We start from the raw sequence: 26,031 nt of genomic DNA, 5'->3' as shown, positions 1-26,031 counted from the left end.
TTTCTAGAAGCTCAGGTAGGATTTAGGATCTAATGAATGAACTCTGGGTAATGCTGCACTGCCAGCAATACATTACTACTTTTAGCTGTTCTGCCTGCTGCTTGTGCAAAGGAACATGGGTCCGTGCTTCTGCTGTGTCAGTCCAGTCCAGCATAAAAGTAAGTTTCCTTTGCAGTCAGCTAATACTAACTTTAAACTGAAGCTCTAAGGTCCGTTCCTCTCTGCAGTAGAACTAGTCTGAATTGAGTGTCACCCTTCTATCATTCTGCCTGCCACCCCCACCCCCTTTGCCTGGTCCACTCTACAAGCAAAATTATCTGGATTAAAAAAAAAACTGAGGCAGAGCAAGGAAGGTGCACTTTACTTAACCGGCTCAGTTCATTGATTCGATTCAGGAAGTAACCAGAAAGCACAAGAGGGGGCAGCATCTCACTGGGAACTGCTCGGATCTTCACTGCGTCCAGAGGAACCAGCTCTCCAGCCCCAGCCCGAGGTGCAGGCAAAGGTCCCCTTTCAGCAGACCTGCAGCAGAGCAGTGACCCGGGGGCTCTGGAAACAGGTACGAGGCTGGCAGAATGACAGGGCAGTTGCAGACAACCTACAGTCAATTTTGCCAGACAAAACTGTAAGAGTTACAAATCCTTTGGATGAAATCTGACTGTTCCCTGAACTCTGGCCACAGCCCCACTACTGACTAGTTCCTTCCTCCAGAAAAAACAGCTGCTGTCCCCCAAAGGCAGGTACTTCCTTCCCAGTGCAAAAGCATGATGAATTAGTTTCACTCAATGTTAAAATTTGCAAATCTGTAATTCAGGGAAGTTCACAGAGTTGCAAAGGATTATTTTAACATTGTTTACGTTATGGGAGATACAGAAAATGCACAGATCAGAGCATATCACTGTGATATCACTGATCCAGGGAAAAGTGAAGGGTAGAAAAGATGACACAATTTTGATCAACACAGAACATCAAAAGAAATTAATAAGACCTGAAAAAGCTAACTTTTTGCGGAAGCCATGTTTTGTAACATCCTTGAGCGAACTTCATTTAAAACGTCTTCCAGGAAAATTACTTCTCCTTTCCGAGTCTTCATCCCTTGAACTAGACCAAAAGACACATGCTGGCACCTGTGTTGAAAAGCAGCAGGACCTAAGATTACATTTTAATCAAGAGAAATGTTTGCAGTGTTTGTTCAGAGCTGGATTCTCTACCAGGAAACAGCAATAACAGCTGAATAAATAGTGCTCCAACGTGGGAAGCTTGGTGATATAATCAGAAACTCTCATTTCAGCAACCAAAGCTCCATACTTATATAATGGGAAAATTATGATCAGAATTATGATAACCTGGTCATTTGAGTGCTCTTGGGAACCTCTCTTGCTACTAGCTTTAGTTCAGAGGACTCAATGCAGTAAATTGCAATAAATTGAGGAGAGGCAAGAGGTAGACAGATCAAATTACTGTGGCAACACAGATCTGTTAATAAGATTAGAAAGGGCGTCATAATAATTCTATTGTGGCCACATTAAACTAAAAGTGTAGTTAATCATTGCTAATAATAAAACATTCATTGCTTCTGCTCACAATAATCCTAAACATTATTCTGGATCCATAACCTAAGTTAATTTTAGTGCAACTTTCAGCACTGTGAAAGGAGGCAGACTAAAATTCCTGAAGGCTAAAATCCTGTATTTAACCACAAAAGACAGGCAGTCTATCAGAGAGGAATATAATTTAGTCTGCAGATCCATTATTGACGTTTGCTGAGATTGCTAACAAGATTGGTAATTACAATGAATAACAGCAGGGATACATTTCCCTGCAACAGATATTTCAAACCTGAAGCATGATTTAAACTCAGATTCAGATCTCTCCTTAAAGATCATACTTCAAGAAGTAATCGTTTAACATATGACCACACCATATCCCAGAAGCTATGCCATAAAGTCTCTCCCCTTTTCCATATCAAGCAGTTATGAAAAACCTGTTAAATGAGAGACATGGCTGTTTTTCACATCCAAAACACATGGCGATGTCTCTACTTGCAAATAAAGCAGACCAGCAGAGGCGGACAGATAGAATGAAGAGGTTGGTGCCGAGGACCTGAGGCCCACATTTGCACAGAATTCTGGAAGTTTGTTTTCTTATTTTTTCCTCCTTATTGAACTAACATTAGTTGGGTCTTACAGGCCAAATGTCTGGAATTCACTAGTTGCACACCAGCACCACACCTTCTAGCTTAGCTTTGTCTAAAATGCATACATGATGTGTAGGTGGGCACAATCAGGAGTTTCTCTTCAAAAGAGCACTCTACTGAAATTCCAATGTACGTATTACCCATTCTTTTAAATAAGTATTTAAGACTCATAAATACATACCTTTCTGCCCAGTCATAACCCATGAGCTTCAGTATTTGGAACAAATGTTGAAAGTGATTACTTTGACTTTTATCTGTCTAAGGAATAGAATTGGTGTGTATCAGAAAACATTCCAAGTTTGATAAAGACTAGCTTTTAACACACAAACACACACCACCACAGATACTGTACCAGTAACTCGTTGCAAACAGAATTAAGACCTATAGAGACAGGTAAGACTGTCCAGGTGAGAGCTGGAATCTATGACAGTGGGATTTTGCATCTTGGTAGAAAAAGTAACTACCTTTTCAAAAATGATTATTCCTACCTAGGTCATGAAGACAAAGCCATGAAGTGAAATGAAACCTTGACATTCTTTAGTTTCACATAACCTACAAACTGCCCATCAAACAAAATACCTCCATTTTCACTTCAGAAACTTGATGCTCTTGTTATATTCCCGTGTTTTACATCACCAAACTTTAAGGTTCCTTTGGCTTAGAAACAACGCCTCTAAGATTTCTGTCTTCAGAATCCACTAGTTTCTATTGTCTCCAGTGTGATTTGTAAAGTTTTACATCATGCATGATTAAAGAAAAAGGTACAATCACATTTTCATATTAATGATGCATTTTGTGCTCTCTTTCACCTTTCCTATGACTTAAAGCAGTTTCTGACAGCAGTTTATAGCTAACAATGATCTTTAGATGTGTTTCTAGCTAAAGCTGTTGCATGAAGTTCACTTTCCTACCTAGTTGCTTTGACTACATCACTCAGACTACTTTATCCCTCCTTAAAAAACACCGCAGTGATAACCAAATAACCACTATTTCCTTATTTGTTTGGCATTCCAAGACAGGGAGTGAGCAGTGAGTGAAGTGCTAATCTGTGTGCTTTCTCAGCTCCCCCATTGCACGAAGCCTCCTCTTTCACCATTCCTCATAAACTGCTTCACTCCTTTACATCACCTCTGTCTGTGCCAATTCACAAGCAAGGCTGATAAATGGATAGTGGCGGTCAGCATTTCAAATAAGGCCTTGCAAGCTGTTTTCCACCTTACATAGAAGAGAAGCTCTCTGTATCTGTAACAAAGCCAGATCTCTCTTGCTAAAATATCTCACAATAAACTTTACAATGTTTAGGCTAAGGCCAGCTCATTGTACCAGCCAATGCTGCCTTGCTGTTTCCTCTGCTTCTCCCTAGGTCTGAATTTGTCTCTGATCTGTTTTACAAGAGATTATACATTCCATGACAGAAACTGGTTTGGTTTGGTTTTGTGTGCACAACCGCTGTCCCTCACCACCTGGACCATGAAACAGCATTTAAAAGCCTCTTTAAAGGACTGCAGTCTTTTGTGAGTAGATACTGTGACAAATCATGACAATACTCACTGACAAAAGACCCCAATCCTTCTGAACCTAATTGCTTCTTCATGACTGTTCAGGGAACAGAATTTTCAGCTAAAACTAAACCAAATGCCAACTTAAGTTTCTAACTACTTGTCTCGACCAACATATATAGAAATAGCATACAGAATAATATTTAAAATCATTAACAGAAAATAATCTAATAATAATCTAATAGCTTTTTAAAATAATCCTTTAGACTCCCACAGAAATAAGATCATGAAAAGCCAAGATAAGACTATCTATCAGGCAGTACAAGCTGAATTCCAGGTTTCAGCTGGCCACCTGAAAATTAAACATCAACTCCTGTGGTTTTGGATGTGGTGTGATACTGCAAGAAGCATAACAATGAGCGTTTATTATGCTTGAACAATCCACATAATTAAAATGGCATGAAAACCAAATTTTTTAAAAAGGATGGAAATAAATATTAGAAGTACCACACAACTTCATCTTTGCTGGAAAGTAATACTCAAAACATGGATGTGTAAGTAGGTTAAAAAAGATGAACCTGCAGGCATTACCATTTCACAAAACTACTTTTTTGTCATAGCTTCATAGGATGGCAAAAATAACACAAATGCTCAAAAAGAAGATACGTACTATGAAGAATGGCAATTTTTTCCTTACAGGCCCCCAAATTAAACATGTCAGTGGTTAAAGGCTTTAAGGGGGAAGTCTGCAGTCTGACAGTGTGGATTATATTTAATTCTTCATGTATTAAAGCATTTTCATCTCCTGTTTTGAGTGCAACATCCAACTGAATCTTCGTATCTCTTTAATACTCATTCCACATTTTGAAATGTTTGGAGTATTTTGCTCTTATCACTGCATTTTTATGAAATAACTACGATTTTTTAAAAATATAAATTGGTGAATGCACTGCTTTACAGCATTACAACTAATAAAGCAATTTAATGTTCTTTTAAACAAGTTGATCTGATGAAAATAAGATGATCGTACGAAGTAAGACTCAAGAGCCTCTAAATAATTTTATTGTAACAAGATCAGGATTCTGAAACACATTTTGTATTTAATAATTAAAGACTAAAATCATCAGTGTTCTCACTTAAATCCATTAAGTCTTCCTACTGCTGGTAACACTGACTAAAGTCCTAATCCACTACAAAGTACTGCCACAAAACAGCAGCAAAGCTCAGCAAGGCTGGCAGCTCCCTCATTAGGCTGTCTGTCCCACGGACTCTCCTAACAGTTTATGTTATTGCCCTCTCATTTTATGACCCAGTTTCTCAGCCCTCAGAAAGTCAGAAGTGATAAAAATACTAAACATGTCACCCAGAAAATATGCAGCCTTAGCAAGGCCTAGACAGGCTAATCTGTCATCTCCAACTTGAACGAGACACTGACTGTAACGGACTGTAACAGACACACTGATGGCATCACAGGCCAGTTTTGCTTCGTATCTGGAGTAGGAGCAGATCAAAGGCCCAGGCAAGGAAGTAAACAGTTACTGGAGTTGAGCTATCAGCAGCCAGTCCACTCAGGACTATTGCTTCCACACGTGTTCACTCCATGAGTTTAACATTCAGCCCACATCCTAATTTGTGCAAATACCCACCCAACTATTTTCTTTCTTTCTAATTGTTCCTTCTCCCTTGGTCCCTACTATCTCATAGTATAACAAATATAAATAATTACCTGCCCACATGAAATACACAGAGGCATTCCTTAACTCCTTGCGTATTGCACTTTCACAACCACACTGCTCTTTGATGCCAGTGAACCTACTACATCCCAGTCAGTAGAGGCAAAAAAATCTCCCAGCAATTCTCCCCAAAACCCACAACTAAAAAAATCCCTGTTCTATGACCACATGTGGGAATGGCATGCTACTGGAAACTTCCTGAAGACCAAAGATAAAAGGAGGCATGTGACTTAACTAAGTCCCACTTTACAATATCTGTATATTTAATTTTATGCTTACTGATCTCTCCCCCTCCCCTGAATCATGGTATTTGTAACATTACATTCACTTTTGAAGAAGCTGTACCAGAAAAGACATATGGGCATTACCAAACACATCACAAGCAACATGCAGATTTTTTTCCACTTATTAATTGACTTCACATAAAAGAACATGGTTTTCAAATATTTTTTCTAAATCTGGGAAACAGAAGATTTAGGAGCATTATGTGATATATCCTTGGTAACAGTACAGCAAAAAAGAGTTTCTCACAAGTGAGGAGATGATCCTGCCATTCGTTACTAATACTGCTGGAATTGTTAAAAAGCAAAATAATCAAACCAAAAAATACAAAAAGATCCCTGCCTATAACTGCTTCATCCAGATTGATTAAGCAGTACTTTATGTGCAATTTCTACATAATGGAACTGAGGCATTGTTCAAAGCCATAAAAATTTACATTTCAGATAAGATATCAGGACTTTAGAGTACTCTTGGATTCTTTTTAGACCATTAATTCCTCAATTTCTAAATTAACATTTTACAACCCTTTACAACGCTAGCAACTTTTCCTGACTTGTTTAAATATTAATTACAACATTTATAAAGCAATTACAATGTTAATTGAGTAAAAGTTCCTTTAAAATTAACTACAATTAATTTTTATAACAGAGAGTAACTCCAGAGCTGATTTTTCAGCCATTCTGTGGGTCACGAACTGAAACGGAACCAAGAAACACTGCCACATTCAGGCACAGCTGCTGGGCAGTAAGGACATCTATTTAACTGCCAAAAATACCATATGCCAAAGTCATGCTGCGAGCAAGAGGCCCCCTGGATTATTTGAGAGAGTCAGGCTCAAAAGCGTTCAGTGAATCTAGAATTACTTACCACATAAATCATAGCATCACAGCTATACTTATTCATTCGGTCTATAGCAGCAGCAAGATCTCTGAAAGAGACAATGAGAAACTATTTGGACTTTCCCTGAAACATACCTCATTATTTGCCTCTTAGCAAAATAACCTACTCATGCAGGGGAGAGGACTGCCTGATTAGAAGGATCCATGTATGTCTCACCCAAAAAAGAGGAAATGTATACTTTGTTCATGACATGTTTGAAATGTTTTTTTAAACCACTAGCTATGAAAATTACTGAGGAAACAGTTCTTATGCACAGAGGAAGCCTGGTCTCTGCCTGCCTGCTGGGACAATCAAATCAGCTGGGACTTGAGAGAAACAACCCTCTCCTGGAAAACTAACCCAGCGCCCAGTGTCAGGTTGTATGATAAAAAGCTCATCTTCACACAGATGAAGTAGCACAGAGAAACAAGTTGCTTGAGACCCTCCCAGGGCTGTCACAGAAGAGCCACCAGCCCCATGTCCCAGTCTGAAACCCACCTCAGGGGTCACCAGAAGCAGCTCTCCAGACTGCCTTCTGACTGAGGGAGGTTACTGCCTAAGGGACATAGGATACATGGGATGCAAAGGAAAAGCATTTTGCAGCTGCCCAAGCCTTATTATGGGATGCTCAGAGGAGGAACCAAAGATGGGAGAAGACAGGGAGAAGATGATAGAAGAAAGAGGTGGCTTGTAAACCGGTTGCTAGTTAGTATGTTTGTCCGGTTGTGCCCTGCACCTATTAAGTCTTCCCTGTCTTCCCATTAAACACCATTTCAAACTTTTCCTGGGTGAGGAGGTCTGCCTTCTGTGTGCATATGTGTTTGGAGGTCTAAGTATCAGCAACTGGAGTTGGTGACTAAAGCTCAGATAGGCCATGCATCTGTGGTGCCAGCAACCAAAGGGACTGGAGGTAAGTGAAACTGACAGCACCTGGAGTCTGACCATGGGTCACTGGGGCAGAGGCATCTCTGCTGTCAACAGCTGGAGTGAGGGCATGCACACCCACGTATGACTGATGGGAAATATCAAGCTGAAGTAGCCAGCAAGCAGGTAAAGTTCTCTAGGAGCCAAGCGTGTGCCTTCCAGGATGAGTCTGTACTGCTGGCATCAGGGGGTCCCGGCCAACTGCCGAGAGACCATGGCCCTGGGTGTTGACCGAACCTGCCTATGTACCGTGTGTCTCTGTTGTAGGAGGCAACAGGGGAGAGTGAGGATCCAGGGCCAGCTGCTGGATGGACTGCACACCTAAGCTCAGTTACTGGAGGGATCCACTGTGCCTGTAACCAGCAACTGGACTGGAGCTGCGGGCCATGGGGGCTCACATCCCCACGTGCCAGCAGCTGGGGAGACCTGGGAATACAGGGGCCAGCTAACGGGCAGACTGAGCGCTGAAGCTCAGCTACTGGAGGGATACACACTGTGTGTACATAAAATACATATGTATATTACTTATGTAGATAAATGATATCACATACATACATGTGTATATATACACACACATACATACGTCTATTTCACACCAATAGATCTTCAACATAATCAGCCAGAGAGGAACAAAATAAGGCTGTTCATCCTGAGTGCTGACGGGTTTTGTCTGTGTTGCCCTGTTTGGTTGGCTGTGTGTATATGTAGGGGTGTGTGTATATATATATCTTGTCTGTGTGTTTGTGTGCCTACTGGGAACAACAGGCTCAGCCTTCCTACTGGTTGGACCTGTGGGCATGGAGCTGTGGCAGCCTTGCCTCTAAGTGGCTACAGGATTCAGCAGCTCCCTAATTGGATTGACTGCAGCATCTAATACCCTTGTCCTGAAAAGCTGTACACAGTTTACCCTGAGGGCTAGACATCTAATTTATTTACGTTACTAGCACAAAGAAACTATTAAGGCTTCCATGTGAAAATACCCAAGGGGAATTTTAGGATACTGATGAGAAGGTAGGAAAACAGTGATAAAATTGACGTTACAGTGCTGGTGGTCCACTGAGTCAATGAAGACATGGCTGAACAAGCCAGGTTTTTTCTGCATCACACTGTCAATAAGTATTTTAAGCGAAGGTCCTTCTAAAACCTTCATTATATGGAAGTAGTTATTAGATGAAGAGATCTCTCAGCTTTATTTTCAGTCAGTAGCTGGAGAAAGCATGATTTATGGAAAGAGGAGATTTACAAACAGACTGCTTAAGGGGAGGAAAAGTATTTAAAAGCAGTTGTTTTTCCCGAGCCATATTCATCCCATCGTAGTTACATTGCTACTTCTAGTTATGATAAGTCATTAGCAAACGTGTCCCATGTCAGAAATAAAAAGCTTCAAAATCTGTACTATCAGTTACAAACGTACCCATGTGTAAAAGTTCACTGGCAAAATAAATGGCAGCAAACAGATGAGCTTACTTGCCTTGTTATATAAAGAGATGTCCCATCACTACGCATGACGGTGGAAAACGATGAGAGGTCTTTCTTTTCCGAAAGATCCACAATTCCTGTCCCCTTTCTGTAAGTTGAAAGAAAACACTGAAGTAACTGCAACCAGACCTGAACACAGGTAAGTTGAGATAAGATAGAGGTCAGAACCAAAACAAAGGTGCCTTGCCATGGAACCCCTCTCACTCCGGACAATCTCATTTTTTCCTTTGAATGACTGTCTCCTTTAAGTATTTTTGAAGACTGTTCCTCTAAGTTTGTTGTCACCACTGCTGATGCCAGGGAGCTGTCTGCCCACATTCTGGGGCATTCCACAACTACAGCTTCCATCCCAGTTCAGACAGCAGCTCCTTCATCAAGGCAAGGATCTCATCTAATTCTGCTCATTAAATGGCACATCAGATACCCAACCAATTAACAGCCTAAAAGGCCATGAGAAGTTGAACAGTCATTGTACCTAATTTGTCATGGCCAAGCTTCTGTGCTAGCCACAGGAAAGGCAACCTTAATTTTTAGCTGTGACTGCACAAATCCTGTTGGTCTTCTACTAGAACAGCTACCAAAACCATCTAAAGAAAACACTTCCCCTTAGATTATGACAAACCTCAGTCATCATAGCTCATTTGAAATGCAACTGAATATTAAGTATTGACAATAGATGCTAAGTATTAGCCAATAGATTGAATAACAAGTTCATACATTGTTTTCTGAAGGAGTCCTTTATCCTCCAACATCTTTAGAACTTCCTGGGACTTCTCTTGGTAAAAAGATTCTCCAGAATATTCATCAAAGTGCACTCCTAGACGCTGAAAAGTTCCAAAAATATCAAAGAACGGTAACATTGTTAAGATTGAGGCTAATTATTTCTTCAAATTAAGTGAGACGATAGGTCTGTGTCACAGACCAGAGAGAGTGCAAAGATTAATTTTATTCCGGGAAATGTCACTTCGTTGTTAAAAGTAAAGAATGTTTGGATTTTGATTGAATTGATTTCTGCATTAGAATTAATCTCCCTGAGTTGAATACAGCGTTGGATATAAAGTTCATGAGAAATCAGGTGGAAACTGGATAGAGCAATTAGTACAATTCTGAGATAGGTCTCTAACTTGCTGTGCTGGATGGAGGCAAAACCAGTGGACTGCAGAGAAGTTACTTGGGTGTGAAATCAATCCTGTTTTAAAAGGATACTAAAAGAAATTTAAAAAAGGAGCTGCTCACAAACATTGCTGAGCATACAGAAATCACCATTACTAGGAAGGCTGAGGGTATACCTAGGAGAGAAAGGATGACCTTAACTATCAAAACTGGGTCAAATGTAACAGTACAAAAGACAAGGGTTTCAGCTGAGGGCAACAAATCTGTCAGTCCATCAGCTCAATACTTCTTAGTTTGAACGGAGTTGGGAGAGAAATATCTAGCTGTACCAGTCATCATGTGATCGATGATGAGGGACCATCACGATGCAGCTGCATACGCCGCCCAATACCCACTCACCCTAAGGGGTCAGCTTCCCACTAGAATCATCAAGGCTGTCTCTCACTTAGGAGCTCTTAACTTAGGGTACTTGGCATGAATCCGGTAAAGCACAGCCAGGGTAATGGATTATTGAGGAAGGGGAAGGTCACTAACTTTGCAATCAAGGATGAAAGAAGATGGGAACAATTTCTGAGGAAGGAGATGGAAAAGTGCAATTTTAAGTAAAGAATAATACTAGAAGAAGGAACTGGCACAAAATGAGTCACAAACTCTTTGGAGCTGCAAGTTAGAAAAAAAATATCTAAGCCCATCAAAACTGGGCACTCATTCCAGAATTTCATTGCAAGGATGTGGGAAAGAAAAACATTAGCTGCTTTTCAGATGGACTTCGCTGGTTCTTGAGTAAGATTACTTAGTATTAATACCATGAGACCGGATTCATTCACAGAAGGTGTATCTGACTCCTGTTTCCCAAATTCAGAATATTCATTTTGTGGCCAGCGGCACAAACATCTCCCATGAAACAGTGGACAATGGCTCCATTCTTGAGATTACAGTATGCAACACATGGCTGTGTATTAGCTCAACTCAACCTGCAGGTAACTTATGCACGGATTACTATTGTAAACTCCTGCTGCTGTAATTCGTACGCTCAATTTAATTTGCAACATATACAGCTCTTCGTTATAACATTAGATCAGAAATGTGAAAACAGAGTTATCTCCTAATAAAATTTATTACATGGAAACTGTTAAATTTAGCAGGTTGTTGCCAACTTCAAAGGTAAAGCAAAACTAAACAATATTTATCTAACACTCATTTGCTTTGTTGCTTAGCATCATACTCCTAGCTTCAGGGCCTGAGAAGGGAGAATTAATCTAAGGCTCAATTACATGGACTACATTAAATAAAATTTATCTAGAGTGTCAGCAACTAAAGCGATGGTCTGCTTGGATGTTAAATAAATTACTGTGCTTTTTCCAAACAAAACAGGGCATAATCTGGCATATTGAGGAACAGCTTTCCTGCAACACTGTAAAGTTTACTGGAAAGGCAATGAATTGACAACATTACAAGCAATCTCTGTTCCTACATCCGTTCACTGTTTGGCAGTCTCTTAGATAAAAATTTGCTGTGCAATTAGATTGATGGAGCAATAAATAGAGACTATTTTACCAACAACACAGAAAAAGTAGTGGATGGTTTGTACCTTATAAATTCGGACATATTCCTCAATACTGAAGTCTCTAAATTGTTTCCAAAGTGACAACGTCTGCTCATCATGTTCCTCCAGTTTTCTAAAGAAATCCTTAGCCAGCTTTTTTGTGTTTTCATCTTCTGCTGCTTTGTTAATCTGCACATACACCTAAAATATAATGACACTGAAAATGTTGAAGTTGTGTAATCCTCTCCTCCAATAAAAATAAGCAAAGTTCTACAAGAACAATACAAATGCATTTAAAGATGACATTTAGAACATCAAAATTTTAAAGACATGATAAACGAATACATTTCCCATTTAAAAAGGATGAACGAGCAGTCCAAATTCCAACAGGAAAATGTGCAGCCTATCTTGAAACAAGACTAATGCCATAATTCCTTACTGCTGTCACTATCATCTTCCTCATAATCTTGAAACAACTGTGGCAGCAGAATATGGAAGAATTTATGATGTACACATGAAAGGGAAACCATCACAGACTTTTAAACCAGAGACTTTTCTTCAGATGGCAGTTGAAGCAGCAAAATCCTAGATAGATTCAATGTTTTACAAGCCCATAAAAACCAATTCCACTTCTGACCCAGAAGCTACTTATAGTACTCTGCACTCGTATTAATACATGCTGCCTCTCTGTGGCTGAAGTCAAGTATATGAATGTCAGCATCTGATTAGACACACATACGCACTGTCAGTTCGTTAAAAGCATTACAAACTCTTGTATTGGCCAACTTTACCTATGTACAGCAAATTTGGTTCTCCCACTCATTACCATATTTCTCTATATCTAAAGGTCAAATATTCACCCAAACAATGATTCCTTGCTTTCCACACACAGCATCTTGAAAGCACGTAGAAGAGTTTTTAAAAAGTTGAAGTACTACATAAAAATAATTAAATTAACTAGTGGTTACACTATGTATTTAGACCCAAATAGTTCAATGCTGCTTAACTTTTAAGTCTTTGTAAGAGTTTTAATCCCCAAATCATTGCCATTTTGATAAAAAATAACTAATTATAAAAACTTCGCTCCTGCAACGTTCAGACAATAAGTTTGGCAACAATACCTTGCTCAAATGGGTTCTGCCTATTAAGAAAAAAAAGCTTCCACAGCAAAACTCTTCAACTTTTCCCCTTCCTTTTATGTCCCAAGATTTTTAGAGATTTGAACAGACAGCACTGCTGACAAGCCTCAAAGATTAATGTTTGCCTAGTTCTGCCACAGAGAAATTTAGAGTAGAGGGAAAATTCAACCCTTTCCAAGAACAATGCTCCCCCTCTCGCATCAATAGCTTCACACATTCTAGCACTCCCCTGCCCTCAATTTGTGATGTTTAAAAGCAAAAATAATACAAAAGGCATATCTGCATCTGACTCTTCCAAAATGAAAGGTACAAAAATGTTTGGAAAAGTACATTTGTCTATACATTTATTTATATAGAACCAGCACTATGGAAATTTTCTTTTTTAATGAACTATAGGAAAGGTTAATTTCATGTCAGTTTCTGACATAAACTAGGAATACTGCTGACAAACAGGTAAAAATTTGGCATATTTGAGAAACTAATTTGGTCTCGAACAACTACTGTTTTAGAATATTTTGCAGCTTGACTGAACACTGTTCTCTGCACTTGAAGGTAGTTTTTTTTAAGGTCATAAAGTCTACATGCTCCTGCAATAGATGGTATTTTAAAGCTTTAGTGCCAAATTCATGTATTCAGAATTTAAATCCTAAGAATGGACTGAAATTATAAAATAAAATGAAACAATATGCAGCAACGCACAACCACAAGAATATGAGTACTTCTTGTTGTCTCTTTAAATCAATCCTACAAGCTCTAAAGCATTTACATGTTAAGAAATAAGGTTTATTGAGCAGGCCTCAGGGATGAGGGAACAAGCAAAGAAAATTTATCTATGTCAAAGAAGCTGGCAAACTCAGAAGGAGTTACTCTGCCACATAAACAATCTGCCTAATATGCATTCAGCTGTAGAGTATCGTGGTATTCAAACACAATTTTGCCAGCATAGGGAAACAGTTATCCTATGACATACTACCTGAACACCAGCATCAGCAATAGTTCCCATATCTAGGTCAGAGGGTGAAGCACAGCTCAGCTTTGTAATAAGAGAGCACTTGACAATGCCACACAAAACCCTGACAAAGCTCCATTAACATGTGAGATCTTTTAAAGGATGAGGGCTTGAACATGAGCCATTCAGAAAAATTTGTCCACGTATCCTCATGGTTATTGGCTTTGTGCAGGTAAGTACGTAAGTCATATTCTCTCGTGTATTAGATACATGTTACACCCAGCACAGTTGTCAACCAGAGACCACTGATAAGTATCAAAAGACTGACAAAACTCTTTTTTGCTCATTGCACTGTATGAAACAGGAAGTGACAGGAACTGGTAAAGAGGAAGAAACAAACACTACCTCAGATGGTATTAGGCATGTTGAGTGGCACAAACCAACAACCAAAAACATTAGACGTGGAAAAGCAAAGCTTGTTAAACTACCTTTATTGCTAACCTGGAGAGTCCACTGAGTCAGTTTTGTCCCTGACACACAGAACTGCAATTGACAGCACTCACACCATGCTGGTGCACCTGGTGGGCAACCAAGAGGGCAACCTCCCAACAAACAGCCTTTACTATTTCTTACACTGCTGGCTCTTTCATACTCATGGAAGAAAAAAGAGCATTCTGCAGTCAGAACAGTATTCTGGAAAGTGACTGTCACTCCTCCTTACCTAGGTATGCTAAGGCTCCATATTAGATACAAAACACTTTAAAGATCCTTTTCCCCCAACCACAGTGGTTTGTGTATTGAGCAATGGAAATTAAATATTACTTATTCTAAAAATACTAGCAACAAGAGGAATTTTACACTGTACATGCCGCTTCTTTTCACAACTTTGGTAACCAACATACTACAGCATCAGATGCAAGACTCCCATTTCCACTACAGTTATCACAGGGAGCTCAGTGGTCACCTATGTCCAGTTAAGATAGCTGATTATCAGTCATGCCAGCTGTGGTGGTAGCAGCAATCAATGCAACGTAAGTATCCATATAATCACCTCCCTTATGGGGCATATTTTTCAGCCTAATGAAACCTGTCTCTGCTGCCACAGCCTAGTGAAAAATGTCTCTGCTGCCATGGCCCAAGCTAGCACTGATCCTTCAAGTAAGGTCATTTAAACACACCACGAGTCTCATCATGACCCTGCAGACACACCATTCTATGCAAAATTGACAGCTAAGTTAAATGGACTGTCCTTTGAAATTCCTAGTTGGTCTTCTCTGAACTTACCTCAAAAAGGTGTTGTAAAGGACTGGATTTTAGCTTTTCTTTGTTGCCAAAGCATTGAAAACCAACACCCAATAAGCCTTGAATAACAATTAAACACAGAGTTAGACAACAGTGTAGAGTGTATTGTTTTGTTGTTTTCATAAGCAAGTCTAGTCTTAACATTGTAATAAAACCAATGCCTTACATTTTTGAAAAATAATGGTGTATGCTACAAAAACGAATCAAAAGCATAACCTGTTATTCCACTGCATTACAAAACCCCCAAAACTATAATAGCTAGAAACTAGTAAGAAATACTGATTATTTTCCAATTCCTCATAAATAGAATTTGTGTTTCTGGACTTGTAGAGAAAATTCTCTTTTACACAGTAAGCAGCTGTACATGAAAAGCCACACAGTGGAAACCGTACAGCAACAAAACATGCTCAAAACTCCTTGTTTTGCTTCCTCCCCCAGCAGTATTACCATTTCAAGGACAATAGAAAATGGGCCACAATATGGTATGCCACATACCGCTCATGCAATATTTTCAAGGAAACTTTTTGCTGCATGCTGAGAATATGCAGCTTTTTTCAAGTATCCAGTTTGGCTTTAGCACTTTCCAAAAGCCATCTGAGAGGGCAAGAAATCCAAATCCCAATCTTTTTGTTTAAATCAAAAAAGCCCATTAACTGCTTCAGTAATCTAGCAATATTAACCCTGCAACCTCTTAGATTATCTGAGGCTGCTTTTAAGACTGCCTCATTTCTCTGAGCTGACAAGGACCAGGACTGATGTGAAGCCAGCATCTGAGGAATAGGTATGCAGGTATCCCTTTGAAAAGCCCTCTGTATCTGAACAAATAGTAGTCTCAAGAAATTCCCCCTTTGAAACACTGGATACAGTAGAAGCCGTGGCAGAAGGTAAGAAAAACAAGTTAGCATTTAGGAAATAAAATCAGTCTAATCCTATCAAAAGGGAGTTTCTTTCAGGACAGCTTGTTCTATAAGCAATCAGCTTGATTTCCTCATGATCTCTCTTAAGATATTAGTGTATCTACATATTCCACTTCTCAATGCTGGCTTCACGCTCCAACCTCCAGCAAGACTGCCAGTTTTTATTCAACCTAAACGCATCCTTCCACACATTTCTGCCTTCCCCGAACTATCCCCAACCCTTGTTGTACTTGCCAATTACTGGCAAGATGCAGCATGTGTTGGGACTGATTCCGATTTACATGTGCTGACTGGTTAGCCAGGAGGCTAAACACAGAAGTTAACTTTCTCTCCCAGAGGGCATTACATTGTATTTCTACCCCTACTCAGCTGCCAACTGTCACAATACCAAAAGAAATTTGTTCTCTTGGAGACATTTTTCTTTGTCAGATCTGGCTGAAGCTGGCCAATGGGTTCAAAATTTATTAGGAGCAGAACGACAGGAAGGCAGAGGGAAAGACAAGTGTGACTGCATAAGCTTTGTTACCTTAAGAAACCTGCCCCAAAACTGTCTAAAGGTTGAGGACTTCTCTGCCATGTTTCAGCAAAATATTTTTTCAATTATTACGTTTTAAAACCTCTGACAATAGCAGCTGTAATAGATATGCCCACAGATTGTTAATTATAGCACTGCTTCTGGGAAAGGACCATTATCATAATATTCCTATGCTATAATTTTGTGAAGCATGACTATATTATTTGTTATAAAACTTGGCATACATTTGAGCTGAGCCAGCCCAAATAAAGAGAGCAGCCATTTTTGAAAGAAACAGTTGGAACTGCTACGTTAAAAGCATGATTCTAACAGTTGTGGGCTGGACAACAGGTACACACGTAAGTAACAGGCATTGTGATCTTTACACTTTCAGGAAATTTTGTATTAAAATACAGAAAATTCATGATAGACTTAGAAGTACAATTTAGTATATTCAAAGATGGAGTGAAAGAGGCTGGCTGAGAAGCCCTTTACCCACATTGCATTTCATTGCTTAATTGTCATTGCCACACTCATTATACAATAGACAGTTTTATCACTATGCTAAGGGGCAAAAATGAATGAAATATGCAATGATGAAATTTACTGAACTTTAGGTGAACTCATTCTGTATTCAATTCCAAAGAAAAAAAAAAATTCTAAGTGAAGCAAAGCTCTGTTATAAACTGCTGTTTGATCAGAAACAGGATCAGGAAAATCAGCTGTGGAGGAAATAATTTAACAAAGGAAAAAATACTCTATTACTGCTCTCACAGTCATAAGAATGTTACACTCAACTGTCTAAAAGCCAGGAATTTTCTCTAGAGGGAGAACAGGTAGAACCGAATATATGATAGTTATGTTACCTACGCTGCTGAATCTGAATATATAAATGGAACAGAAGTAGGGTATTTACAGTACATTTTCTACCCAGCTCCATTCATAACATTGATTTTCCCATAAACAGTGGCGCCAGTGAAACAGGAGGAGGCAGCATAAGGGCTGGAATGAGCAAAAGTGACCGCTTAACAGACACTGCACTTTGTGTTTGCCATGTAAAAATAAATACATGGACATTGTTTCCAGAACTTACTGGAAAAGGTGTGGGGGAGTTCTACAGTCTTCACAGGTGTACCAGCTTTCAGGAATGAGGAAGGGGGCATGATTACCTTTTTTTAAAAACAGCTTTTAGAAGGACATTTGAAAAACAGAGGAGAATATGGATGAATTTAAAATGCAAGATTAACGACAGAAATCAACAAAGTTTTGAATCCTATGGATGGGTCAACTGGCACATTAGAGGGATATTTACAGATCCAGCAATTGGACATGAATGTCTCTGGTCAGGTAATAAATATCAAGCCTTGCTAGGCTGTGCATGAAAGAATTTTTCAGTCCTCACTTAACTGATATCATAGATCTTGAGTTGGAAGGGGACCCATAAGAATCACAGAGTCCAAACCTCTGCTCCTTGCAGGGCTCCCCAACACTAAAACCAAACATCAACCCACTCCCAGCTGTTCTCAAGCTCAGCTGCTTTAGGCTACAGCCACAGTTTGTACTGGGACAGGGTTAAAGAGGTTTGAGTCTGTATCGGGAAGAGGCCAGGAGGTCCAGCTTGTATTGGACTGGGCCCAGACTGTACCGAGAGGGAGTCAGAGGATACAGTTTGTAATGGGAAGGGGCCCAGTTCCTACTGAGATAAGGCCAGGGGATCCCATTTTTACTGGGATGAAGCCCGGTTTGTACTGGGAGAAGGCCAGGGAGATCCAGTTTTTACGGGGACTAAGCAAAGACTGTACCATAAACAAAGCTAGGAATTCCAGTTCGTATTGCAACGGGTCCCAATCTGTACTGAGACAAGGCCAGGTGTTCTAGTTTGTACTGGGACTGGACCTGGTCTGTACTGGTAAGGGGCCAAGGGATCCAGTTTGTACTGGGACAAAGTGCAGTCTACACTGGGAGGAGGCCAGGGGATCCAGTTTTTACAGGGCTGGGCGAAGACGGATGGACACTCCAGAAGAGGCAGGAGTGTGTATGTGCGTGCATGCAAACTCACATGCATGCAAGAGTGATGGCCTTCAGGGCCTACTGCACATTCTCCACCTACACATCTCTCTTTCGCTACGTTTTTAAGGGAAACTGAGTATTTTGGGGGAAGCACTGCGATATCTTTAACGTTACAAACTCTCCAGGCCTCAATGCGGTTGCTGTGGAAGGTAATTATTCTCCATGAAAAATAAACTAGTTTTGACAGGGAACAACAAACAGATAAAGAAAACACACAAACACACACAAAGACAACCAAATATAAAATACACATTTTGTTACAATTGTTCTATTGATATGTGTACAGCTGTGGCAGATGGGGCAGGGAATATAGCACCAAAAGATGAGGAAAAGGCTGAGGTACTTAATGCCTTCTTTGCCTCAGTCTTTAATAGCCAGACCAGTTACCCTCAGACTCCTGAGCTGGAAGACAGGGACAAGAAGCAGAATGAAGTCCCCACAGCCCAGGAGGAAAAAGTTAGTGACTTGCTGCTCCACTTGGATTCACACAAGTCTGTGGGGCTGGATGGGATCCACCCAAGGGTATTCAGGGAGCTGGTGGGGGAGCCACCATTTATCAACAGTACTGGCTAACTGGAGAGGTCCCAGAAGGCTGGACGTTAGCCGATACGATGCCCCAGAAAGGGCTGGAAGGAGGATCCAGGGAACGACAGCCCTGTCAGCCTGACCTCAGCGCCGGGGAAGGTTGTGGAGCAGGTCACCCTGAGGCCATCACACAGCATGTGCAGGACAACTGGGGATCGGGCCCCGCCAGCAGGGGTTATGACAGGCAGGTCCTGCCTGACGGACCTGGTCTCCTATGACAAGGTGACCTGCCTAGCGGATGAGGGAAAGGCTGTGGATGTTTTCTCTGCCTGGGCCTTAGCAAAGCCTTTGACACCGTTTCCCACAGCATTCTCCTGGGGAAACTGGCTGCTCAGGGCTTGGATGGGTGCACTCTACACCCGGTAAAAAACCGGCTGATGGCCGAGGCCAAAGAGTGGTGGTGAATGGAGTTAACTCCGGTTGGTGACTGGTCACAAGTGGTGTTCCCCAGGGCTCAGCACTGGGGCCAGTCCTGTTTCATGTCTTTATCGATGATCTGAATAAAGGGATCGAGTGCACCCTCAGTAAGTGTGCAGATGACACCTGGTTGGGGGGGAGTGTTGATCTGCTTGCGGGCAGGAAGGCTCTGCAGGGGGTCTGGACAGGCTGGATCGATGGGGCCAAGGCCAGTTGTATGAAGTTTAACAAGCAGAAGTGCAGAGTCCTGCCCCTGGGTCACACCAGCCCCAGGCAGCGCCACAGGCCTGGGGAAGGGTGGCTGGGAACTGCCTGGGGGAAAGGCCCTGGGGGTGCTGGTCAACAGCCGGCTGGACATGAGCCAGCAGTGTGCCCGGGTGGCCAAGGGGGCCGACAGCATCCTGGCTTGTGTCAGACACAGTGTGGCCAGCAGGACCAGGGCAGTGACTGTCCCCCCGTACTGGGCACTGGTGAGGCCGCCCCTCGAACCCTGGGTTCAGGTTTGGGCCCCTCACTGCCAGACAGACACTGAGGTGCTGGAGCGTGTCCAGAGCAGGGCAACGGGGCTGGGGAAGGGTCTGGAGCACAAGTCTGATGAGCAGCAGCTGAGGGAACTGGGGGTGTTTAGCCTGGAGGGAAGGAGGCTGAGGGGAGACCTTATCGCTCTCTACAACTACCTGAAAGGAGGCTGTAGTGAGGTGAGGGTGGGTCTCTCTTCCCAGATAACAAGTGACAGGACAAGAAGAAATTTCCTCAAGCTATACCAAGGGAGGTTTAAACTGGATATTAGGAAAAATTTTTTCCCTAAAGGTTTATCAAGCATTGGAACAGGCTGCCCAGGGAAGTGATGGATTCACCATCCCTGGAAGTATTTAAAAAATATGTAGACATGGTGCTTAGGGTCATGGTTTAGTGGTGGACTTGGCAGTGCTGGGTTAATGGTTGGACTTTATGATCTCAGAAGTATTTTCCAACCTAAAGGATTCTATAGGTAAATTAGCAAGCTTACTCTTCCAGACTGTTACACATACAAAATCTGCACAAGCAGGACAGCATCACAGTAGACATGCAACAGCTATAGTAATATGTACATATTTAATCTGGAGGCAGCAACAGAAATCTGTTCAGCTGTGATAGCTCCAAAGGTATAACCAGCACACTCAGGAAATATTTTTACTGCCCTTTAAAAATAAACCCCAAATTACACATACGTAATCTGAGAAAGGAGCTACTGAGGGACAGAGGGACTGTTGGGTAAACTTCCTCCTGTTATTTCTTGTACAGTAATATAGGTCATACTGCTGATGAATCAGTCTGGATTGGTTTGTTCATGTTTTAAGGAGATTAACTACACACTACATACATGGAAACATAATATTACTACTCTTCATGAGCCCAGAGTGAATCCAGTGGGCCTGCAAAAACTGAATTGGAAACCTAGACCATATTATACAGTAGAAAAGAGAACAGGAGAAACAAATATTAAAACATACCAAACTGCATGCCCCAGTCACCAAGGTAATTTATTCTTATTACTTCATGTCCCAGTGCAACTTTGAGATTTGCTATAAAATTCCCTGGTAAGGAAACAAAATTGGCATTATTATTCAGTTGTAGATAGTCTCTCATGTCAACAAAAGTTTTCTGGTTTTGCAGTCAGATGAACTACTCCACAAAATTTTCTAAAATACTTCACAACTAAAAGCAACAGGCCACGCATTTGAAAGGTGCCATGAAGTTTCTCACACAACAGTAAAAACATACATGTGTATGTGCATGCACACACTACAAAGTACATTAATATGAAACACACTTTTTAAAGTCTTCTTGTATGCTCACAGATATGTGGCAGAATACGTAACTCCTGTCACAGTCAGGCAACCTCATACCAGGAGGTTAAGCAAGTACTCAAAATACACAAACTGCTGTTAACTGTGACATTAAATAGAGAACATCAAGTCCTGAATCTCTATATACTGCTGGAGCAGTACTGAGCTCTGCACTTAACACACTATGTCTCTGATATGCTCCAAACTTACCATACCAGATAAGCACATCTTGGTTCTAACTGTTATTACAACAAAAAACCTTCATTTTTCACCTGAGCTTAGCTACAATCATAGAATTACAAAGAAGAAATACCCACATCCTTTCCTTTATTTTCTTGTGCTTCAAGGATACCTTTGAATTAAAATACTGATGTAAAAGGATGCAGAAAGCTTTCTTTTCTTCTCTTACGTAAAACTGTATTACAGTTTGCAATGACTTTTGATTCCATTCTCTATAGTCAATTCGTTCTCTTATTATTGGACAAACATTGATCTACAGAAAAAATTTTAAAAGTGATTTTTTTCTACAGCAAAGGGTCCAGAAACAGAACATAAAGAGCCCAAAATACCTGACTTCACTCATCTATCAGTCCATGAAGAGGCATAATTATTAACTTTATGTAATGAATAATTACACATAAATACATTAAGTATAATTAAAAACTAATACATTATTAGCTGTACAGATGCTGTGTTAGTAATACTGGTATAAAGTAATATAACATATAAAAGCAAGCTTTTTGCAAGACAGTCACCAAAACATAACTACCCGACTGCTCTGCAGTCCAGTGCAAATTGGAAATTTAAAATTCAAAGGACTCTCATGACACCTCAATGAAAACTGCCCTGGGTGTCTTTGTAGAACAATTTTAAACTACTTAATTTAATGTTCACAGTCATAAAACCATATTACGTGCAACTTAATAAATCTGCCAGCACCACGCCACACTCCTTTCTTCACCGGATAATGAGCAAAAGGGTTTTAATTAGCAAGTTGAGCCTGACACAGCCACACCACTAGAAGAGTGAAAGGTTACCAGTGTTCCCCTGTCAAGTTAAAGAGGAAGACAAAGAAGCCCTTTTAGGAGGCAGTTAAATGTATACTTACCTACTATTGTGGAACGCAAATGTCCTATGTGAAACCTTTTGGCAATATTAGGGGAGCTGTAACAAATTTTCACAAATAATGTTTGTTTAATGTACAAGACTGCCAGATCACCAAGTCAAAAGAATTCAGCTCACGAATATTGCAGAAGAACTGAAATAAACCCACAATTTTCAATTCTCCCTTAAAATTCCCTGATTAGCTTCTGTTCTAGACAGCAAATTTTCCTATTCAACCAGCTTTACCTCCAGTATCAGCTAACAGCCAGTGTTTTAGGGAAAAAGAAACCACAAACAACCTCACTCACAACAAAGAAGCCCCCAAAACCCAACCATACTAGCAACAAAGGACTTACGCTGCCTTCTCAGTTTTTACATATCTTGGACATGTGGATCACTCTCCTCATACCTTTATTAGAAATAAATCTGATACCAGGACAGGTGACCTTGTGTACAATCTAAAAAGTAACTAAAAATCACATCATCTTCCACCAACAATGCTCCTCCAAAAAACCCCCCGTACCCATAATTGTTTGTCTCCTGATAATAAAATGGAAGTTCAACTATGAAAATTCACCCTCCAAATTCATGCCAAGTGCTTACTTTCTGTGACTATGGAAGCCTGCTGAGGGAGTATAAGTGAATAAAAATATTTATACATAAAGAGATCCAAGTCAGCCACTTTTCATTTCATGAGTAGGTGACGATGAACAAAATTGCACTGGATAGAAATTTTGGGGCCAGCAACCGAGAAGATTTAGCAAGACAAATGCCTGTCTGCTTTAGCAAGTCAGGGAGGAAGATTTTAAGGTGAAAAAAGAAACAGGTTAGTGGCTGAAAATTCAGATCATGTTTCTTGATAACAAAATAAAAGGAGCCTACTTAAAACCTGAATGCTATTATGCACTAAATGAGAATATTCTCAGTGGAGGGTAGTGTGAGGCATGAACTGTTTAAATATCAGAAATACATACTGCTAAAAAGCCTCAATTCCCTAAATATAACTTATACGCTACTTGGCAAATATATTGGAGTATCAAATACAGCTGAATATAATACCGTAAATATGATTTAACTTCACAGGCATCATACATTACAGCAATGAATATCAATCAGCAAAATATCAACAAGCAGACAAGGCAATTTTCTCAAAGGACTCATCACGTGCTTACCTGAACTCAATCACTGCCTTTTGTCTAGGCACTGCAGAGAAAAGTTCACTCTTCAGTCCATACTCTAAGCCATCTTTCAACACCTGATGCAACACAGTCTAAACCATAAGGAAGATTAAAAAAGAAAAAGAAAATGTGTTTCAACAGCAGAAAGTGCGATCAGCAAAACAAAACCAATCACACAAGAGACTGATCCCACAGCCTTTATTCACATTAGCAGTTAGATGGCTGGTCTGCCAAGCAACCAAGATCTCATACCCAGATGAAAATGCCATTAACTTTTGAAAGCTGTATCTGATCAATTTAAAAAGTTAGAGAACTTATAGGCAGAGTTTTGGTGAAAATCAAGGCTAAATCTGGAAAAAACTTAAAAGGAATTGGAAAGTCTAGTTTTCACTAAAATCATTGTTTAGTTACATAAAATGAAAGGGCAAGAGAGTAACCTCAGGGTAACTGGTGGACAGACAAGAAAATGCAAGTCTAAGCACATGGGTAGAACAGTGACCTCACATAAAAAGGAGTTCTCACGTAAATATGAATGTTACCTTATGCTAACCAGGACCCTCATCTATCCTAAACTCAGGTAACAAATTTTAAAATAAAAAGTACCTTGTAGAACTAGACCATAGGTTTGGGTGAAAAAGTAGGAGAGCTTATGAGCAGTAGACTTCACTAGAGAATCTACCTCATTGTGCAGCCAAATGTTCTCAGTGAGTTTTTGTTATTATTATTAATTAATTAAAAAAAAAGCAACCCTACACAGCAGATCTCTAAGCTTCCTCAAAAGCAACATCTTCCCATGAATACATCTTATCTAGGCACACTTTGAGGTGTTTGGCCATTTCTTTGAAATTCCTAGGAATATCCAAGCATTTTGTCAAAGTGTAATACGTAGGGGATACCAGATGTGCACAGCACAACAGATCATGCAGCTCCAACCCTTTGGGACGCATCAGACCTCCCACATACTCCTCGTGACTGAGGGCCTACAAGAAATCCAATGAGCATTACCACACATATGCAGGTCACCTGAATAGCACACAAACATCTCTTTCGCTTCAGGAAATCTCACAAAAATGTATGGGAGTTCTAGTCTTCATGATTTTCACTAAAGGCAATTTATGAGACAAAACAACTACTAAAGAATCCTCTCCATCAGTTCACTGCAGGTAGACTGCAACAACAGCTCATGGAAGGTTTGGTCATACATAACTAACAGCATATTTAAACATCAACCAGTGGTTTAAATGACAGAGACAAAAGAGTCTATTAGATATTAGCTTCCCCCTAATTCACATGTGGTTAATTTTCTAAGACTACAGTATCATTTTCCACAAGAGTTGCTACGCCTATGGATTAAGGCCATGAAAAACATCACAATGTAGCTTGCTCCACAAGTTAGTTGAACTGGCTTAGCAAAGTTTTCAGTCAGTCCCCAGACTAACAGCACCAACCATCCACTCCCCTTTATGAAGCTCCTGCAAATAATCCAGAGTACAACCGAGACACTACTCTTACAGACTGAGTGGTATCTTCCTTTCATTAAATTACTGCTTTAACAAACGCAGTGTTCAATTTCAGTCAGGCATTTGACTTTGAGGAATACATCTTCCCTTTTTATTTATGCATTTATTTATTTTATTTTAGCAACGTATGTAATGATAGCTTTGCTATCAAATACTTTTATTTTGTATATCTTTTTCTAATTTAAACAAAAATCTTTACATGTAAGACCAAAACTTTTGAGTTGTATATTGTAGAAACTAAAAGCAGACGCCAAGCTTAGCTTTTAGAGCACAGAGAGGATAGAGGAGTTACGATCAACAGCAAACAGTAGGTACACTGTTGCCTCATAAGGATAAACTTTTGTGAGCCTCATTCCAAGTATTAGGCCTACATAACAAATCAGTAACAGGGATCCTTGAAGAGAACTTAGCAAAAGAAAGTTTCACACAGAAAACAACTGTTTAAAACAGTAAATGTTCTATAGTTTTACACTGAGAAATTTACTTTTACCTTAACGCACCTGAAATACAGTACTCACCTTTGCTAACAATTCCCTGTTTATCATGAAGTTCACTGTTCCTGGACCAGCGCTGATTTCACTGACTACAGCATCACATTTTAGCTAAAAGAACAAAAAGAAACAGAAACTCTACATGAAAACATATGAACTGGAAAACTGTAATTCAATGCACTATAAGTATTAATTTAATTTACTACAAATGCTAAGTGTTATTTATCAGTTTGAAGCAACCACAAATAGATCATTTAATCAATCCTGTTGCAAAAGGGATGATTTTGTTATTTCAAATTCATACTTAACAGCTCTGAACACAGCTCAGCCTGAAATGTCACACGTCTATTTTAGCTCAGCCCCT

At 40.1% G+C, this 26,031-nt stretch overlaps 1 protein-coding gene across 3 annotated transcripts in view; it reads right to left on the bottom strand.

Moving 5' to 3' along the window:
• The window catches only part of RARS2 (arginyl-tRNA synthetase 2, mitochondrial), a 46,079-nt gene that overhangs the window by 11,625 nt on the left and 8,423 nt on the right, over positions 1–26,031 (bottom strand). For all 3 annotated transcript variants that reach the window (XM_080389375.1, XM_080389377.1, XM_080389376.1), the window contains exons 4-14: positions 25,695–25,778; positions 23,651–23,748; positions 22,483–22,538; positions 21,039–21,122; positions 15,025–15,101; positions 11,698–11,853; positions 9,711–9,817; positions 8,986–9,081; positions 6,579–6,639; positions 2,379–2,455; positions 1,003–1,127 (exon numbers count right to left, since the gene is read on the bottom strand). In XM_080389375.1, coding sequence (XP_080245501.1) covers positions 1,003–1,127; positions 2,379–2,455; positions 6,579–6,639; positions 8,986–9,081; positions 9,711–9,817; positions 11,698–11,853; positions 15,025–15,101; positions 21,039–21,122; positions 22,483–22,538; positions 23,651–23,748; positions 25,695–25,778 — 1,021 coding nt within the window. The remainder of the gene's footprint in view (positions 1–1,002; positions 1,128–2,378; positions 2,456–6,578; positions 6,640–8,985; positions 9,082–9,710; positions 9,818–11,697; positions 11,854–15,024; positions 15,102–21,038; positions 21,123–22,482; positions 22,539–23,650; positions 23,749–25,694; positions 25,779–26,031) is intronic.

Source organism: Falco punctatus, assembly GCF_963210335.1.
Source record: "Falco punctatus genome assembly, chromosome: 5".
Classification (NCBI taxonomy): Eukaryota; Metazoa; Chordata; class Aves; order Falconiformes; family Falconidae; genus Falco; species Falco punctatus.
The sequence above is the reverse complement of the archived record's forward strand: the minus strand, read 5'-3'. Positions and strand labels throughout refer to the sequence as shown.